The 20,745-nt window shown below is 39.0% G+C and overlaps 1 protein-coding gene across 1 annotated transcript in view; it reads left to right on the top strand.

Annotated features, from left to right (window-relative positions):
• The window catches only part of LOC111152386 (chromosome unknown C6orf106 homolog), a 93,607-nt gene that overhangs the window by 16,713 nt on the left and 56,149 nt on the right, over positions 1 to 20,745 (top strand). The window contains exon 2 of the mRNA XM_022510916.1: positions 18,316 to 18,470. Coding sequence (XP_022366624.1) covers positions 18,316 to 18,470 — 155 coding nt within the window. The remainder of the gene's footprint in view (positions 1 to 18,315; positions 18,471 to 20,745) is intronic.

Raw genomic sequence — 20,745 nt, 5'->3', positions numbered from 1 at the left:
TTTCCTTCTCTGGAAGCTTTTGGTAACTTTGCTGTGTCCTTGGTATTCTAAGTTTGATGGTGACACATCTCAGCATGTATTTTCTTACCTTGTGCTTAACTTTGGGGAGCCCTTTCCGTGTGGAAATTGCCCTGTTGTTCTTGGGAGATTTCTTGAATTAATCCTTTGATTGCCTCCCCTTCATTGTCTGTGTTCTCTTTTCTTAGATCTCCTGTTTTTGAGGTATTGGACCTTCTGGTCTGGTCCTCTTGTCTTTTTCTCTTTTCAGCTTTTGACAAATTTTTTTTTTTTTTTCCTCTGCTTTCTGGGAGATCTCAGTGTTGTTTCCTTCAAGATTCCATTTCTTGCTATAGTCCTTTTCTTTCATATTCGATACTTTACCTTAGGTATTTGGTTGTTTTTGGCTGTCTACTCCTATTTAAAAGTAGGACACAGAAAGTGGATTGGAGGCTGTGGACCTGACTGTAGTTTTGTCTAGTGAGAGCTTTAAAAAGCCCCACCCGTTTCCTCCAGGGTGAGGCATTCACCAGCCTTCATATGCAGTGTTTAGACAGTTCTAACATTTGGGTTTGGGCAAATACATCTCTCTTTTTTTATCCGGATCTTCACCTTCACTTGTAGGATACCCACTGCTGTTAATTCCTGAAATTTTGGGAATCCTCATTTTCAGTCGGGTTGCTTCTCTCCTTTTCCCCACTACTGGCTGAGGAGGATTCAGCTTTCTCAGGTTGGCTCAGTCATTTACCACTTACTTATCTGTCCACCTTCCAGGGCCCCAAATGTTGCTTCCTCACTTGATCACTTTATTCTTGTGAATTTATGACCCCCCCCCCCCAATTTGTCTTCTTTCGTCTTAGACTGGTTTATAAATACTAGAAATTTATTTCTCAGAAGATCTAGAGGCTGGGAAGTCCCAGATCAGGGTGCCAGCAGATTTGGTGTCTAGTGAGGGCCTGATCCTGGTTCATAGATGGCTGACTTCACGTTGAAACACCACCTGGGGGAAGCGGAGGGAGACCTCTCTAATCCTATTCATGAGGATTCTACCCTTATGACCTAATCACTTCCAGAGTCTCCACCTCCTAATACCATCACATTGGATGTTAGGTTTCAACATCTGACTTTTGGGAGGTGCAAACATTCTTTCAACCTGGAGCATCATACGTGTATTTTAGGAGGGTTTTGGGGGGAGACCTGAGGCTAGTGCATGCATTTTTTTAATTGGAAGCTGAAAGGGAAGCATTGGATTTACATCTAAACTTTATTTTGCCATTTCATTCTTACTATGATTTATGGGATTGTTGGGATATGATATAAAATTTCAGCATGCTAATTGATCAAGTTGTGATGATGTTATATACAGATAGCTTTCCTTTGCTGAAATGGAACTATTTTATCTGAAGGATGAAGAACAGATTATTAATGGTTATCTTTGGCTATTCTTAGTTGGTTTTTATTTTCTTTTTTTACACTTTATTAATCTTTCCTTTTCATTGTAATTCCTACATTTTCTACAATGAATATGCATTGCTTGTGCAATTAGGAAGAAATAACACCTAAATTAAGAAGAATTGTTAAATCCTTGGATAAAAATTGGCCCTAGATTCCAGAGTGCTGTGCTCTTCTTTTATGTAATCTTCAATCTTTCACAGTCATGTTACACATATCCTCTGCCTCCTTTAGGTAATAATCTGCAGTTACAGACACTAAGTTTGGGGGTGGGGGAGTGTTTTACAGAGTACATTCTGATCTATCCCCCCAACTTCTTTTGTTTTTTAAGATTTTATTTATTTATTTGAGGAAGAGAGAGACACAGCGAGAGAAGGAACACAAGCAGGGGGTGTGGGAGGGAGAAGCAGGCTTCCCATGAAGCAGGGAGCCCGATGTGGGGCTTGATCCCAGGACCCCGGGATCATGACCTGAGCTGAAGGCAGACGCTTGACGACTGAGCCACCCAGGTGCCCCTGTCCCCCAGCTTTTTATTTTGAAGTATTTAAAAACTATAGAAGAGTTAAAGAAGACTTGAAGAAGAGTTGAAGACTAACACATGAATAGCTATATAATTGCCATTTTTACCACATCTGCTTTTTTTTTTTTAAAGATTTTATTTATTTATTTGACAGAGAGATCACAAGTAGGCAGAGAGGCAGGCAGAGAGGCAGGGGGAAGTAGTCTCCCCACTGAGCAGAGAGCCCGATGCGGGGTTCAATCCCAGGATGCTGAGATCATGACCTGAACTGAAGGCAGAGGCTTTAACCCACTGAGCCACCCAGGCACCCCTATCTGCTTTATTTTTAAGCACCTTTACTGAAGCATAATTTACATATTATAAATTAACCCATTTAAAATGGATAGTTTATTTTTAGTAAGAATTGAGCAACCATCACTATAATCCAGTTGTATATTTTCATCACTTCAGTAAGATTTCTTCTGTATGTTTACTGGTTTGGTTTTTTTTTTTAAGATTTTATTTTTAAGTAATCTGTACACCCTACAGCACACTTGAACCCACAACCCTGAGATCAAGAATCATAAGCTTCACCAACTGAGCCATCCAGGTGCCCCTGCAAGTTTACTGTTAATCCCCATTACACCCTCCAACCTCATGTAGCCGCTGATCTTTTTTTTTTAATCTCTAAGTAGTTATTTTTCTCTACTTTTTATATCAACAGAATCATATAATCTGTGGTCTTTTGTATCTGTTTTTTGTTTTTTTTTTTTACTTAGCATAATGTTTGTGAGGCATCTGTTTATGTATCAGTATTTTCTTCATTTTTGTGGCTGAGTGGTATTCCATTGAATAGATATGTAGCATTTTGTTTATCTATTTACCAGTAGGTGGACATTTGGATTGTTTCTATTTTTTGGTTACAATGAATAAAATTGCTGTGGACATTCTCCAGGAAGATTGTGTGGATGTGTGTTTTAATTTTTTTTGAGTAGATACTTAGGAATGGATTGCTATTTTGTATTTAACTTTTTATGCAACTGCCAAACTCTTTTCCAGAGTAACTACCATTTATATTCCCACCAGCAATATATGAAAAGTCTGTATATGGATTTATACACTTTTGTTTTTTTCTGGAACCATTTGAGATAAAATGCAGACAGCATGACATTTTACCCCTTGGTCCTTCTGCACATATCTCCTAAGAACAATGGCATCATCCTACATTACTGCAATATTTTTGTCACTCTCTAGGAATTTAGCACGGAAACAATAGTATTACCCAATATATATTCCATATCTAGATTTTCCTATTTCTTCCCCAAATGCTCTTTATAACGTGGGGTTTTTCTGTTGTGTTTTTTTTTTTTTTTTTTTTTTTGGTTGTGTTTTGTTTTGTTTTTGTTTTTAAATGCAGGATCTTCTCAGACTTCTCAAATTACATTTGGTTGTCATGTGTCTTTAGTTGCCTTCAGTCTAGAACAAGTTTCCCTCACCTTTGTCATTTGGATGTTTTATGACATTGACATTTTTTAAGAGTTCAGCCCATTTGCCCTCTAGAGTGTCCTGATGACTAGTCTGATTGTTGATGAGTCTGATTGCTTCCTCATAGTTAGGTTCAGGTTAAATGTTGTTGTTGTTGTTGTTAGAAATAATACATGGAGGGGCGCCTGGGTGGCTCAGTGGGTTAAGCCTCTGCCTTCGGCTCGGGTCATGATCTCAGGGTCCTGGGATCGAGTCCCGAATTGTGCTCTCTGCTCGGCAGGGAGCCTGCTTCCTCCTCTCTCTCTCTGCTTGCCTCTCTGCCTACTTGTGATCTCTCTCTCTCTCTGTCAAATGAATAAATAAAATCTCAAAAAAAAATATATATGGATGATTCTCTGTCTTATGTTGTATCACATTCGGAGGCATATGCTATTAATTTTTGTCCCATTATTATGCTGAATTTGAGTATTTAGTTATGATAGTGTCTATCTCTTTTTTTTCCTTTGTAATTAATAAGTAATCTGTGAGAGACTGAGAATATCCTTCCCCCCAGCACTCTTTTCTCCCAACTGTATTAGTATCCATAGATGATTCCTGCTCTGAGTTGTTTGGTTACAAAAAGGTAATTTTCTAATTCTTTTGTTCCTTCATTTGTTAGTTGGCAAGTCTTTTGTAAAGATATTGCTGATTTTTAAGTGGAATTTACCAGATTAAAATCATAAAGGATTTTATGCTGAAAGAAGAAAATTTTTGGTTATTTTTTAGTATATCTTAATAGTGTGCCATGAAGTATATTTGCTTTACCCTCAGCCACAGATCCAAAGAAAAGGTGCTGGAGAGAGAGATCCCCTTGACTTTTGTAAAGCTAGAAATATAAAAGGTCCTTCAGTGTTTCCATTATTTTGGTGTGTTTGCTTGCTTTTCTCTCTTTGAGAGACCACTCTTTTTTAGAAGGAATCAGAAAAAGCTACAGAAAATTTTTTTCCCTGTGTTTTTATTAGTTTTTCTTTGTGCACCAAATCAGGTAGATTTTTTTCTTGTTTTTTTTTGTTTGTTTGTTTTTTGATGGTTTTGTGATTTTTTTTTTTTTTGTAGTCATCTAACTGGTGGCAAGTATGCAGTGTCATAAGTAACTATTTTATTTTTTTAAGAGATTTTATTTATCTGAGAGAGAGAGGAGATCACAAGCAGAGGGGAGGGGTAGAGGGAGAAGCTGACTCCCCATTGAGCAGGGAGCCCAATGCAGGGCTTGGTCTGGGTGTCCTGGGCTCTTGACCCTAGCAGAAGGCAAACGCTTAACCAACTGAGCCACCCAGGTATCCCAATTAGCTATTTTAAAAAATCCTTTTCTTTTGTAATGTATAAAAATTGCCATAGTTGGATGAGCTGTCTAGGTCTGACTACTTCTCATCTGTAGCTAGTTGCTTAGAGCATGAAAACATTAACAGAATATGTGAGATTGTTTTCAAGTGTCCTAAGATTTTTTTTTGGCTTTTTAAGAAGTTTTAGATGCTTTATTGTCCTAGGACTTTTAAAGGAACTTGTCTTTAAATGTTGTCTTCCTTGTTTGTTCTCAGTGATTGGTTACTGAAAAATGGCAGCAATCTCTTACATATTTACACTGTCATTTTATTATTGTGTAAACGAAAAAGGGACTTGGTCTTCTCAGGTTTGTGAGCTATCATAAAATCTGCCTTTATCACATTTCTCCAAGTTCCATCTAATTTAATATAATCTACTAGCTGTAAGTATGTAAGTAAGCTTTTTAAAGGTACCTATCTCATATGTACCAGAGAGTAGCCAAATATAGCCATAGAGTATTTGGAGATAGGTTGGCTGAAGAAAGAGTAGAGTTGGCATTAATGCCGTGTAGCATTATTTGGTGGTGATGATAGCATTGCATTGGCTTTATCATATTACATAGAACTTAGTCAAGGTTTATTTACTTTTTTGTTCTTACGGAAGAAAATAAGATGATAACATAAGGGCTTTAAATTCTCTCAGGTGTGTGCCGTAGTATGTATTTTTGGAGATGAGGTACACTGAGGTTGACTTTTATATTTTCTCCAAAGATGGCATGGTCAGCCTTGTTCTTTAGAGGAGATGAAACTGAAGAGGCTTTGAATCTGGCCCCAGTAGTGTGCCGTGGAGAAATCTCAAAGGCAAGAGCATTTTAATCAATGGTGTATATAAAAGGTGTGTGGTATTTCTTTTCAAAGTCCATGCATTTTCCTCTGTATGTGGAAACAGCAGCTAGACTGGAGAATGGAGAATGGAGTGTTTGTTTACAACTTAGCCTTTAGGCACTTTGTCCTTTTTTTAAAATAAAAATCCCCCAAAGTTTCTAGCATTACTTCTCTGACTAAGCTGCAAGATAGAACACATATGACCACTGCTGGCTTGTGTAAGTTTCCTGTTAGGTAAACATACTCTTGAAAATCATACTTAATTATAGATTTACCTGATCACTTCATAACTGCTACTTAAAATTATGTCCTAAAGAAAGTTTCATGAATAACAATAAACCACAGATGTTTTGTTTATGAAGATAGCTTTGTTTGGATCACGTTTTCTGTTTGGCATTCTGGGACATTTTTGGTGTTGTGCATTTTCATGACTCCTCTGGGCCGTTGTTCTAGTTAGTGTCTTCAAAAATTTCATTTAGTTCTGAACCTAGTTATTGTTTACCTTTTCAGGAGCTATTCATGACTATTAAATTGAGGACCAGAAAAATGGGAGTTATTCCTAAATACTCATCTCTAATGAGTAATTGAGTTCTTGAAAGCAGAGTTGTGATGAAGGAAATGACTCAGTACCTTTTTAATTGTGATCTTTCTTTAGTTTGCTTTCATATTCATAGTTTTTTCCTTTTATGATGAATAATTTCAAATATATAGTAAAGGAGAAAGAATAATAAAACAGCCAACCATTCATAGCTTTTTGCTGCTGTAATAAATTACCACAAACTTAGTAGTTTAAAAAAATACCAGCTTGGGGCACCTGGGTGGCTCAGTGGGTTAAAGCCTCTGCCTTTGGCTCAGGTTATGATCCCAGGGTCCTGGGATGGAGCCCTGCATCGGGGCTCTCTGCTCAGCAGGGAGCTTGCTTCCCTTCCTCTCTCTCTGCCTGCCTCCCTGCCTCCCTGCCTACTTGTGATCTCTGTCTCTCAAATAAATAAATAAAATCTTTTTTTTCCCCCCCAAAATACCAACTTGTTATTTTACAGTTACGAAGTTCAGAAGTCCAAAATGGGTCTTTCTGGGCTAAAATCAAAGTGTTAATAGGGCTGTGCTCTTGCTGGAGAATCCATTTTGTTGCCTTTTCCCACTTCCAGAGGCCACGTGCATTCCTTGGCTTATGGCCTTGTTATTCCATCTTCAAAGCTAGCATGCTGTGTGAGCCCTCACGTGGTGATCTCCCTGGTTCTTTCTTCCAGTTCCCTCAGACCACTCTTAGAGAAGTGATTACATTGAGTTCCCCTGGGTAATCCAGGATAATTTCCCCATTTTCAGGTCAGCTCATTAGCAGCCTTAATTTATGTACCCTAACATTTATGTATTATGGAGGAGTCGGGCATTATGGGGCTGATGAAAGTGTTCTAAAACAGTTAACTTTAACTTTAACTTTTACCTTTACTTTTTTACTTTAACTTTTAACTCTTAACTTTACTAAAAAATCATTACATGGTACAGTTGAAATGGGTAAATTTTATGCTATGAAAATTATATTTTAATAAAGTTATTTTTTAACCTTTAGATGCTCTCTCTTTTTTTTTTTTTTTTAAAGATTTTATTTATTTGACGGAAAGAGAGAGCGTGCACAAACAGGGGGAGTGGCAGGGAGAGGGAGAAGCAGGCTTCCTGTGGAGTAGGGAGACCAATGTGGGGCTCAATCCCAGGACCCTAGGATCATGACCTGAGCTGAAGGCAGAGGCTTAACCCACTGAGCCACCCAGGTGCCCCCTGAGTTAAGTTTTAATTTATCTTTCCAGTTCCTTTTCTGCCTCTTGTAACTAACTTGCACCACACATACAGACTATCCCTGGACACACTATGTAATTTTGAATGAATCTGGGCCTATTATGTTACAGGTAACAAACTCACTTCAAACTAGATAATGCTAAAGATGTGTGTGTTGGAGTAGAGGGAGGTATTTTAATGATGTTGCTATGTTATACAGAACCCAAAGACCTGCATATGTTTAGGCTTTAGGAAAAACTGGACTTTAAAATATCTTAGGTTTCTTTCTTTTCTTTCTTTGTTGTTTTTTTGTTTGTTTGTTTGTTTTGTTTGTTTTTTTAACTAGTCTCCACATCCAACGTGGGGCTTGAACTCACATTCTTGAGATCAGGAATCGCATGCTGTAACAACTGAGCCACCCAGGCACCCCCTCAGGTTTCTTTTATGTATGTTCTATGTAGTAGTTTGCAGTGGTCTCTATCTGGTGAAGAAAATCATGACTGTCAAAAGCTCCCAAATGTGTATTTATAGCCCAGATACTGTGGGAAAAACTCTCAGTTCCAAATTCCGGGGTTCCTCCACCCTCACATTAACTGTGGAATGACCTCACTCTGTCCTAAGGAGTCATACGTGGAAGGGAGGGCATTACCTAAACAAGTAACTACTACAGATGCTCTCCTCTTCCTCGCCAGTGGGAGATGACCCCTACCCACTCAGGTCCAGCTATCATACTGTGACTTATTGTCTAACGTGCCCACCCCACCAGCTGAGGGTCTTAGGATGGTAGCTCTGCTTTCCCTAATTTGGTCTTGATTGGTCCAGATAAACCATTGCATGGTGCTGCATGCAGCCTGTGGGCTAAATGATAGATTTTTGTTGTTGTTGTCATCCCCCTGCTCTCTCTCTTAGAATTCCAATATATGAACATGAGAAGAAAACCAGATAAAAAGGAGAAAGGAAAAATACTGTATTTTGGTTCTGAGTTCATTCCATTTATTAAGCACCATCTATGTGACAGGCCCTATTCTCATCTGGGGGATGTAAGCAGAAGAATACAGAGCATATACTGTCTTCTGCAGGTAGGAGCAGTGTAATACAATCAGTAAGTCTCATGGTCCCCTGTTACTCATTTCACTGGCAGAGGATTGAAGGCTTTAGCCTGGCTTGCCCCAAAAGGATTCCGCATGTCCAATATTCTTCCTTGGGAGGAGCATGGGGGCTATAGGCACAGGGTGGGAAATAGTTCCTTTTATGAGGGCCATGCTGTTTTAGCTTTCCCCTTCCAGTAAGATGCCACTTTTTGGACCTAGGGTTTGACTAGAAATACAGTAATTCCAGCTTCCTGCTGAGAGAACTCTTCTAAAACTGCAGTTCACTGCTCATCTTCCATTTCATCCTGTTTTGTTCCCGTTGATACCCACCAACTCTAGTAGTATTTAGGCTTTTTAGTCTCTGAGATTGCTGAAGAGAATCGCTGGGACCAGGTTTAATTCTCCTTGGTTTTGCTTATCTTCCTACCTCAGGGCCTGGGTGGAAAATTCTGGATTTAGAGCTTTCTCAAATCTTCTACGGAATGTCACCCCTGGATATTGCCCCCCCCCAGCTGCATTTCTGTCAAATAATGTTTTATAATGAGGGGATGGGATGGCAGTTTGGGGGAACGCTGTGAGAAGTGTTTTGAAAGGGGCTGTCTACATTGTAGTCATCCAGGGTCTCACAATTTCTTAGTGGCACAAAGAATTTAGTTGCTGAAATTCAGCAAAGTGATTATATGACTACTAGAGGTTTTGGATCTTTGGCTTTATAGGCAGAAAGGCCTTTGCTTAATCATTATATTGTTGTCTTATGTGTCACATCTCCTCTCTAGGAGGCTGGATTGGGCTGGATTGTGTTTCACAGATTGGATTGTTTTTGCACAGTCTTACTGAATTTAGCACAGTCTTCTGTGAGCAATTTCTTTTCTTGTCCAAAGCTCATAAAGCTCCATGTAACTTGGGAGTGCATATGGAGTGTAACCAACTGGTTTGCTACACACGAGGACTACTGGGCTTCCCAGCCTGAGATGGGTGAGGCTTCATTTCACTTTAACTTTGTTACACATTTTGGGTTTGTCACTTTTGCAGTACTTCAGTCTTTTATTGGAGGTGGTGAACAGAACCCTGTCAAACTAGCTCAAATAAAAATGAGAATCAGTAATGAGATACTGTGAGGTTATCTTAGAACCTAAGTTAGAAATTCATTTGGGTTTCAGAAACAGCCAGAACCAGGGACTTGAATGTTGTCAGGTCTCTCTCTTCTGTTTGTGGTCTTTTTTCTCTGAAGACTGCTTTTCTGTGCCTTTTCCAGTGGGCAAAATATGACTCTAAGAGCTCCAGGTACTCAGGGAGAGATTCTCTCTCTCGGCTCCAGTCCGAAGATTCTCAGGGAAGCATTGAGATTGATTCTGCTTTGGGTCAGGTGTTCATTCCTGGACTAATCCTTTGTGGTTTGGAATAGAGTCATTTACCAACGTGTTATGTTCTTGTCTTATTTTGTATCTGTTCTCCTGGGGACAAGGAAGGCGGTTCCCAGAGAAAAGAGGAATACAGCTCTCCTTCATCTGTGTGCCTTTGCACATTCTCTCCTTCTAACTGCTCCTTCACTACTCCTCCAAGTGGTTAACGAGGCCATCAGTTTTGATATTATACCTTTCCCTCAATGAAGCTTTCCCTTGATGCCTTAGTTTGAATTAGTTATTTCCTCCTCTGTACATAGTCCTTGCTTATTTTTCTCCTCTGACACTTTACCACATTGAGTTGTGATTAATTGTTCCCAAATCTTTCTTAATAGACTTAGCATTTCTTTGTAGTAAAGACTTTGTCTTATTTATCTTTATGTTTCCAGTACCTACAGTCATGAATGAGTTAAAACCTAAATAAAATAAATGGGTAAATACTGCATACTTACTGATAGGCAGAGAGGGAAAAACTTTGTGCTTATCTTGTAATTTGATCCTTAGATAAATGTTGTTGCTTTCTTTAGTCCTAGAAACTGGTGGAGATAGGAAGTATTTAGGGTGATCTTGAGCATAAGGATTACCATACTTGACTCAAGGTGAGGTGCCATGCATGTCTCCACTTGTTCTCCCATTTGATTTCCCAAATCTGAGCATCACATTGATTGCAGTTGCTATGTGTCACCAAGGGCGAGGGTCTTAAATAGGGCAGGATCCCACCCATACACAAGAGTTTGCCCAACTGTTTTTTTCTCCTAAAAATCTTTGATCTTCTTCAACGTGTGGTGCTGGAACAATTGGACAACCACAGGCAAAAGAATGAAGTTAGACTGCTACCTTACTCCTTATGCAAAAATTAACTAAAATGGATCTGTGGCGAACAATAAAAGCTGAAACAATCAAACTACTAGAAGAAACAAAGGGATAAATTTGCATGACCTTGAATTTGACAGTTGTTTCTTATATTTGACATCAATAGCATGAGTAATGAAAGAAAAACTAGATAAATTGGATTTCATAAAAATTAAAGCTTTTGTGTATCAAAGGACATGGTTGTTTTTTTAAAGATTTTATTTGAGAGAGTGTGCTTGAGCAGGAGTTAGGGGGAGGAGCAAAGGGAGAAGGACAACCGGACTCCATGCTGAGTGTGGAGGCAGACTTGGGGCTTGATCTCACCACCCTGAGATCATGACCCGAGCCGAAATCAAGAGTTGAACACTTAACCAGCTGAGCCACCCAGGTGCTCCTCAAAGGACATTATTAAGGCGCCTGGGTGGCTCAGCGGGTTAAGCCGCTGCCTTCGGCTCAGGTCATGATCTCAGGGTCCTGGGATCGAGCCCCACATCGGGCTCTCTGCTCAGCAGAGAACCTGCTTCCTTCTCTCTCTCTGCCTGCCTCTCTGCCTGCTTGTGATCTCTCTCTGTCAAATAAATTAAAAAAAAAAAAAAGGACATTATTAAGAAAAATAAAAACCAGCCTGTTTGTAAATCATCTATATCATAAGGGTCAGCTGTCCAGAATATATAAAGAACTCTTACAAGTCAACAACAGGAAGATAAAAGCTTAGTCAAAAAATGAACAAAGGATTTGAGTAGACATTTCTCTGAAGAGGATATGCAGATGGCCAGCAAGTACATGAAAAAATGTTTAAGGTCATTGGTCATTAAGGCAATGCAAATCAGAGCCATCAGATACTACTTCATGCCTAGTAGGATAGTTGTAATTGGGGAAAAAAAAGTGTTCGCAAGGACATGGAGAAAAAGGAACCCTTGTACATTGTTTGTGGAAATGTAAAATGGTTGTGGACTACTACTACAGAAAACAGTTTGGTGATTCTTCAAAAAGTTAAACATAGAGTTACCATATGACCTAGCAGGTTTACTCAAAGGTATGTATCCAAAGAAATGAAGCCATATACTTACACAGACAGTTGTATATGAATGGTTGTGGCAGCATTACTCATAATAATCAAAAAGTAGGAACAACCCAAATGCCCATCAACAGATGAATGGTTAAACAAAATGCGGTGTGTACATAGCATGAAATATTAGTCAGCCATAAAAAGGAATAGAATACTGATTAACATGCTATAACTTGGGATGAAGTTGGAAAACATTATGCTAAGTGAAAGAAGCCAGACACAGAAGGCCACGTAGTGTATGATTCTCGTTATGTAAATTATCCATAATAGGCAGATTCATAGAGACAGAAGATTAGTTGTTGCCAGGGAATGGGGGGGGGGGGGGATGGGAAAAGGAGGAATGAGTAATGATTACTTAATGGGTATGGGGTGTTCTTAGTGGGTATGAGTGATGAAAAAGTTTTAGAGCTTGAGGGGGGTGGTGGTTGCACAACACCGTGAAAATACTAAATGCCACTGGATTAGATACTTTAAAGTAGTTAATTGTATGTTATGTGACTCTCACCTCAGTTTTTGTAAAAAAAGGGAAAATAGTTTGATCATGACCCATTAGCCAAAGGCACTTAGAAACTAAACTTCTGCAGTGCTGGTGTTGAATTTGCTCAGTACTTAGAATCTGCTTGCTTGCTTGCTTGCTTGCTTTCTAAAAACAAACACTAAGCCAGTTTTATTATTTCAAATGACAAGAATGCCCAATGTAAGATGACTCTGGGACTGCCAGATTTAATTTAATGGTTTATATCATTAAGGGCACAACAGTTTTTCCCTCTGATTGCATCCTTAGGCACATCCTCATTAGGTCCCCTGAGGTTCCTGGTAGGTCTCTTCATGTTCCCAAGGCGGTTGCAGTAATTCTCTTCACTGAATTTTCTTGACTTCCAGGAGCAGGAAAAAAGGATACCTTCTCTCTCTCTCTTTTTTCCATTTGCCTTTTTAGTATAAACTTTTCAAACCTACAGAAAATTTTGAGGAATTGTAGTGTTTACCTTTATTCTTACCACCTAGATTCAACAGTGGTGAACGTTTTTGTCATAATTTGTTTTCTCTGTATAAATATTTTTTGAATCATTTGAAGGTTGCAGACATCAAAACTCTTCATCCTTAAATATTTCAGCATGCTTCTAAAAATTCTCTTAAATAACCACAACTAAGATAGGAAGAGACTTTACAAAAATTTTTTATTAGTAAAAGATACCTAGCCTATGTTTAAATGTCCTCAGTTGTCCCCAGATGTATCTTTTATAACCCTCTTTTGTGTTTTTAAGGAATCGGAATCCAATCAAGGAATTCAAGGACCATGTATTGTGTTGGTGGTTACGTCTCTTTAAATCTAGGAATAGTGCTACCACCTTGTCTTTTCACGGCAGAATGCTTGTTCTTTACTTTCTATTTGGAAAGGGTATAACTGCTGATGGTAGTTAGAAGGACCAGTTAATTAATGGATCAGCAAATAGGAAAAGGAGAGAAGAAACAATCTTGGACTTGCTAGGGCTCTAAGAAGCGGGTAAATGCTAGTGTGAACTTACTCCTCTTACTGAAATTTTCTGCAAGTTTTTTCTCACAGTCTTCACATATTAAATAGTATCATCCATGAGTTAATTTTTAGGTTTGAAAATGCTGAGCCTTCTTCAGCCCAATTCCTATTGCCTACCTGCCGTCCTCTTTCTGGTGTCATGAAATTCTCAGTTTCTTCATGGTAGTCACAAGTACTTATTTTTTGACCCCCCTTTCTCATCTTCTACATTTGATTCCCCTCGAGTTGATGTTGGAAAGCCCTGTTAAGAACATTTTCGACTTTGCTGATCCTTTTTCTAGTCTGGTGTTCAGTCATTCAGAGATAATTTCAGTCACATTAGAGATTCCCAGTGGGCTTGTGGCCTTAGCGGAGTATTATTGGCACTCTAGAGGTGAGAAACTTCTTGTGGCTCGGAGTTAAGTATTGGTCACAGCCCAGAGATGCTGTTTGTGCTTAAATGGATCAGTTCGTTATTCTGATTTCCCATTTTAATTTGTGTCCAGAATTTGGGTAGTTTTCTTTTTCTCATGACTAATTTGGATCTTTTTTAGTTTCTTGTTTAGAGAATGGAAAGAGAAGGTATCTAATCTTATTTTCCTGAGAATCTGCTTAGTCTTCTGACATCCCCTTTTTAATTCTGATTTCCTGATTTTCTTAACTCTTTTCTACCCCCATATTTTTGGGTGATGTTCCTGATTGTATATTCAGCAGATAGAAGACTTTCTTCCTTCATAAGATTGGTAATCTGACCTGTGTATGTATGCATAATGCAAACATAAATGTTCTGTGTTTGTGAATTTTTGTTAGATTAGATGCTTGGCCATTTTCAATAATTCATCTGGGGAGGGTTACAATAATTTGTTTTGTTTTTTTTTTTTAAGATTTTTATTTATTTGACAGAGAGATAGTACAAGTAGGCAGAGTGGCAGGCAGAGGGAGAGGGAGAAGCAGACACCCTGCTGAGCAGAGAGCCCAATGCGGGGCTCGATCCTAGGACCCTGGGATCATGACCTGAACGAAGGCAGCTGTTCAACCGACTGAGCCTCCCAGGCGCCCCACAACTCATTTGTTTATAGGATTCATGAGATGGTGGGGGCGCCTGGGTGGCTCATTTGGTTAAGTGTCCAGCTCTTAATTTCAACTCAGGTCATGATCTCTGGGTTGTGAGATCGAGCCCTGAGCCAGGCCCGATACTTAGGGAGTAGTCTGCTTGAGATTCTCTCCTTCTCCCTCTGGCCCCTCACCCCCAGAGGTACCTGTGCACTCACGTGCTCTCTTGCTCTGGCTCTCTCTCAAATAAATAAATAAAATATTTCAAAAAGGAATTCATGATGGTAATTATTATGTTCTTAAGAAAGGTGTTCAGAATATTATTAGATAATTGGAAAGCTCTGGATAAGCTAAAAGTTTTATGCCTTTGAATAAATCCTCCTAATTGATGGTCTAGCATGGAACAAGTTATTTACCGGTCAGTGCATTTGTGGGTTCTTCTATAAAATTAATGTTGGACAATATTGCTTTTGAGTTACTAAATTGCATTTTATTAGCACATACCAACATCCAAATTCTTCTGCTCCAAATCAGGTTAACCTGATTATCAGTGCGTTTGAAACTGTTGTGCACCAAGCCCATTTTTCACTGAAGTAGGAAAAGCTGCCTTGGGCTGATAACCTCAGTGGGAGAGACAGTTGGAGATACCCTTTTTGAATGTCTCTGGCTTGCTGAAGTCTGCTGGACTATAAGCTGTGTAAAGGTAGGGGCCTTGCCCATCTTGCTCTCTGTTCTATCCCTAGTCTCGGGTTGAGTGCCTAGCACATGGGTAAGTGCTCATTATTAGTTAAATATTGGTTGAATGCTGACCCTAGGGCATTTACACACATTGTCTCATCCAATCTTCACAGCCAATCTTATCATTGCCTAACTTTGTAATATAAAATATAAGCCATCCTTCTGATACAAAAAATTCAGTTTTATAGATGAGTAAGCAGACATAGATGCATAGCCGCTTGTTCAAAGCTGTTCAGCCAGGCATAGGAGCTGCCTCCAAACAAAGCAATTTTAAATTTTACCATTTTAACCATTTTGCAGTGTACAGTTCTGTGGCATTAAGCATATTCATAGCCATCACCATCATCTCGGCCCGTGCCTTTTTCCTCAGTTACATTGCCTGCCTTTGTTCTTCAGGGTCCTTTTGGTTTAGTCTGAAATCAAATTAAAAACTTCTTTGAGCAAAAACTGGAGGAAACTGGAAGTTTAAACTTTAAGACTGGGCCGAATATGGAGTCCATGTTCTTCCTTTTCCCATTTCCTCAGCCAGTTCTATTTCACATATAACTTCTTGTTGGCTAATAATAGCTGAGTGTGTTGATTTGAACAGGAATACATGCACTCATATCTGCTTGTTCTCACACTGAGTTGGAGCTGTTTGATCTGTTTCTGCCAGTGGTTGGCCCAGTAAGGTGGTGATCTAAGTGGTCCAAGTGCCAAGAAGCCGTGTACCCACATTTTAAGTTGTGTACCTGCCGAATGGGTTAGAGCGCCACTGGGCTAAAGTCCACACTTGGCCTTGTACTTGGGAAATTAATTTGCTTTGTCATCCTCCACTCCTGCTTCCTGCCAGGAGTCCAGTTCACTACTTTCGGTTTCACTTTGGGCTTTAAAAGTGTTTCGTAATCTCTCTCTGGCTGAATTACCTATACAAAACAGGTATAAATAAAATAGTTTTGTTGGCTTGGCTGTGGGGTGAGTTGGGCTGTGTGAAACAAGATTTGAGGCGGCCGGATCTAAGTGGGATAGCTGAATGTGTTCATCTTTCTACTGCAGTGGTCTTGAGTCCTTTCTGATATCAGGCAGAGCCAAGTAGTGAAATATGACACATGCTGGGGATGAGAATTGGCAATTGTCCTGAGTGCACAAATAGTTTCTTCCCTCCCAAGCATATTTTACAGCCAAGTGAACAGAAAACAATTCAGCAGGCTACTTGCTGGAGTTCCTGCAGCAGAAAAATTACCTTTATAAAAGGATGGACACATAGCTTTTACAAAAGTTTTCAGAAGAACAAAATGCAAACTAGGCTCACTTTTCTTTTCCTCATTTTGTCCCTAATTCCGAAATGTAAGGCTGATTCCAGATACATTCCTAGGGCCTCTTTGTCCGTGGTAGAGGCTGGGCGTCCCCAGGTTTGATCAGTCACATTTAGCTACAGAAGGAAGTTGCTGGGAAGACTAAAGTCCAAGCCTACCTATTGAATGGTCAGGCAAACAGGCAGTTTGGCCCCTGGTCCAGCTCTGCTCCGTGTAAATTTTATCTTGTACGCACACAACAGGCAGGCAGTTGTTGGTGGTGTAATTCCAGTCATTACTGACTAAAATGACAGGCCACCATTGCGTGAGGCTTGACCTGAGGCAGCCGCTCTAAATATAGCCTTCCTTTCTGGCAGCTACAAACACCTGGAGGAGCAGGCAGGCCCCCAGCAGAAAAGTATTTGCTGTTAATAGTATGTCTGTTGAACAGTTATATACTGTCAGAGCTTATTTCATGCTATGATTGTGCATAATTAAAAACAACCCACTGAATCCATTGGCTTATGTTTGGGTTATGTTTAGAAAAATGCAATTTGTGTTGTTGTCTGCTGTGGGGACTGGAGATGATGTCACTAGTTTAAGTAAGATCTTAAGAGGAGCAGTTAATGTAATTACTAGCAATTTCTTTGATCTCTCTAATGAACACAGCTTGCTTAAACCCCTTAGTGGCATTTGGTTTCTGGCATGGATGAATGCACTGTCAATCATGTGTTTCAGTTCAATTAGGGACTCTGGTTTGTGTGCTTGGTAGTTCCTTTTGACATAAGGGGGTTTATGAGTAATTAAAAAGAACACCATCATTTACAAAATGGTGCTTCCAGAACAGAAACTATGAATGGCTCATAAACATGTAAATGATCCTTAACCTTTTGTGCAACGAGAGAAAACCATTTTAAGTTCTCACTAAGATCTTATTTTTAACCTGTCAGATTGACACAAATCCAAAACTTTGGAAGAACACTGTTGATGAGCAAATGGGGAAATAGACACTCATACTTTCTTGGTGGGAGCAGTAAGTGTACAACTTTATGGAGGGAAGTTTAGAATGTATCTGTTAAAACCACAAATGTATACCCTTGGACCCAGCAGTAGTATCACTTAAAGGAATTTATCCTACAGATACACTTGCGTGTATGTAAAAACAGTGTTTGCTTAAGTGTGTTTATGGAAGAATTAAAGATTGGAAGCAAGCTCAGAAGTAGACATAATGATGTATCTGTACAATGGATACAGCCATAAAAAATAGGATATTCATTATGTACTGACATAAGAATGTTTCCATGGTACTAAAGCAGAGGGCAGTGTATAATAAATATGCGACTAATTATGTAAAAGGGGGAGAAATAAGAATATGTATTATTTGCTTGTATGTGCATAAGGAAGTTCTGGAAGGATATTGAAGAAAGTGTGAGCAGTTACATGTGTTTATGTGTGTGTTTGTGTGTGTAGGAAAGAAGAGAAAAGATGGCTATTTTTCACTGTATAAGACTTTTTGAACCATCTGCATGTGTTGCCTTTTCAAAATTAAATAATTAGAATATCTTTTAAAATAGAGTTTTTTTGAGTTCCCGTCATGGTTGTAGAGGAGCACTCTCTTAATTGACTTCCTTACCCATACTTGCTATTCTTGTGGGTAAGAGGGACATTTCCTCATCCTGTTACTGATGGTGCTAATGTGTCTTACTTTTTATATGGGCACTTGAGAGGAAAGTGCTGCTCAAGTTTGTTGGTCTCGGTGTTTTTCCTGTTGATCCTCAGAATCAGTGGCTGTAAAGATTTATATACCAGGAGCCTTTGTTTCGATACCAAACTGTGAGAAACAGGCTTTTTCCATTTGTTTTGACAATCAAGGTAATATGCCCTGCACAGGACTAAAGTAAAATCTTTTGCCTTTTCTTTTTGTTTGTAGGAACCTACAAGCAGCAATTGGCGCCTATTATGACTTTGAGAGCCCAAACATCAGTGTGCCCTCTATGTCGTTTGTTGAAGATGTCACCATAGGAGAAGGGGAGTCGATACCTCCTGATACTCAGTTTATAAAGACATGGCGGATCCAGAATTCCGGTAAATGGATAATGGGCAGTTCTTCATTGCCCTGTTTTCTTTGTTTAGTAGTTAAAACAAACAAGGAAATGTTTTAGCTTAAGTTATATACTTTTGTAACTCTGAGCTTTTTCTTATACATGATGTAGTACTGTGTTTTTTTGTTTTTTTAAAATTTTATTTATTTGAGAGAGAGAGAAAGCAGGAGCGGGGGGGGGGGGCAGAGGGAGAGGCAGGAGAAGCAGACTCCCCACTGAGCAGGAAGCCTGATGCCAGGCTTGACCAGGGCCCTGGGATCATGACCTGAGCGGAAGGCAGACGCTTAACTGAGCCATCCAGGCACCCTGATGTAATACTTTTTTGTACTGGTGTGATGACCAAACATCAGTGAAATGTCCCCTGCCCTAGATCAGGAAAAATAATTCACATCTTTTTTTTTTTTAATTTAGGTCTTGATGGCCTCTAAACAATTCAATATTCATTTGATACCAGGAACTAGGCCTGTGTGTGGTGGTGGTATTATCTCCACCTGTACAGTTCTACTCTGTCATTTTAATTCTGCTCTAATTAATCTTCCAGTTCTTTCCAGCAGGCTAGAGGAGGTACATCCTTGAATAGAACAAGGTGGTTAGAAAGAGCTGTGAGCATCTGCTCTTTTGAAAGCTCTTTTCTTTGTAGGTGCAAGGATGATTCTTTATGAAATTTCATTGAGATATCTCTCTGAAATGTTAATACCAACTTTGAAAAATAGGGTAAGAAATGTGGGATTTGCTCAGAATGGGAAAGATGGAAAGATAGAGAATTTTTTAGAAGCATTGTTGTAATATACTGCTGACTTGAAGAAAAATTAAAAATAAGTTAGCAATAGTTCTTTGAAAAAAGGATCTGAATATGTGTCTGGTAACAATTACTACCTTTTGCTTGTTAAATTCTTTTGTAATGACTTTTTTCATTTGAGTGGGTTTAGTGTTGCTTGTCTCATGCAATAATTACTCATGCTGCTGATCAGATCAGGATGCTTTAACCTCCTTGTTACCGAGGACTTAACGAGGAATTCTGAGAGATGGAAACTAGGCAGAAGGCATATTTAGCTAAATATCTGTGCGTGTGGGGGAACCCTGTCTAGCAAGGTGATCTGATGTGAGTTGATGTAATAAACCTGTAAAAGTGACCATTTATTGACTGTTTACTTTTTAGTTCTTTTTACTTTAATTTTTTTATGATGGGGAAAGATTGACTAAGCTAGCCTTTTAAATAGTAATTAATATACCAAATTGTTATTCTTAGTTTTTCTGACTTAATTAAAAGTAACTCTCCCTTGGATGAAAGTTTAGTGTATCACTGAGGAAACTCATATAATCTGGATTGATCCAATGTTGTAGATGACTGGAGAAATTCGTGGCTTTATAAGATTTTCATTAGCTTCTTTTCCCTTTTGGTTGTAATGGTGTAGGGCATTGTTTGTTTGAGAGACACTTAGCTATATGGAAAAGTAGCCGTGTTTTCTATTTTTCTTGAAGTTCTTTTTTTCAAAGCTTAATTATTTTTGCCTTATTTCTTTCCTCTTTGGGGGGTTTAATTTCTTACTTTTCCTGATGTGGGCTTTTAAAAATATAAAATAATCCCTCTCTTTCTTAAGATCTTACGTATGTATGTATGTATGTATGTGCTCAAGAGTGAGCACACATGGGGAGGGGCAGAAGGAGAGGGAGAGAGAGAATCCCAAGCAGACTCTGCACTTAGCAGAGCCCATCTCAGATTGACATGAGACTCGATCCCGTGATCCAAAATCATGACCTGAATCGAAATCAGGAGTCAGGTGCTTAACTGACTGAGTCACCAAGGTGCCCCTAAAACAGTCTCTTAAGTTCAGCATGTTTTTTCTCTGAATTACTAAAACCTGCTAAGTTGCTAATCAAAACTGCTTTTGAAACTTCACATGAATTCAATTTTATTTAGTTAAAAAAATTAAGACTTTGCTTACTTATAGTGAAAACACTTAAAATGGCTGCCTTTCTCTGAATTCTTTATAGTGTTTTTAAATATTAAAAGTTCTTAGAGTACCGCTGAAATATTTGAGATACTCTTTTGTCGCAGAAATCATTTTTTATGTCAGAAATCTCGATACATCTGCTCACTCACCAGGCAGTTCTTCAGTTAATGGGGGATTGGGAGGGATTGATATAAAATGGTTAAATGTCAAATCAGAACCCCAAAAGCCTACCTTTCTTTCACGTTGGAGAAAAGCTGTGTTGGTGGAGCTGGCTACTTTTTCCACTTGGTATTGCGTGGAAAG

The sequence above is a fragment of the Enhydra lutris genome, unplaced genomic scaffold, assembly GCF_002288905.1.
Source record: "Enhydra lutris kenyoni isolate GAN:26980312 unplaced genomic scaffold, ASM228890v2 scaffoldscaffold28, whole genome shotgun sequence".
In the NCBI taxonomy this organism is placed as follows: domain Eukaryota; kingdom Metazoa; phylum Chordata; class Mammalia; order Carnivora; family Mustelidae; genus Enhydra; species Enhydra lutris.
Note: the sequence above shows the minus strand (reverse complement) of the source record. Positions and strands in the feature narration are given on the sequence as shown.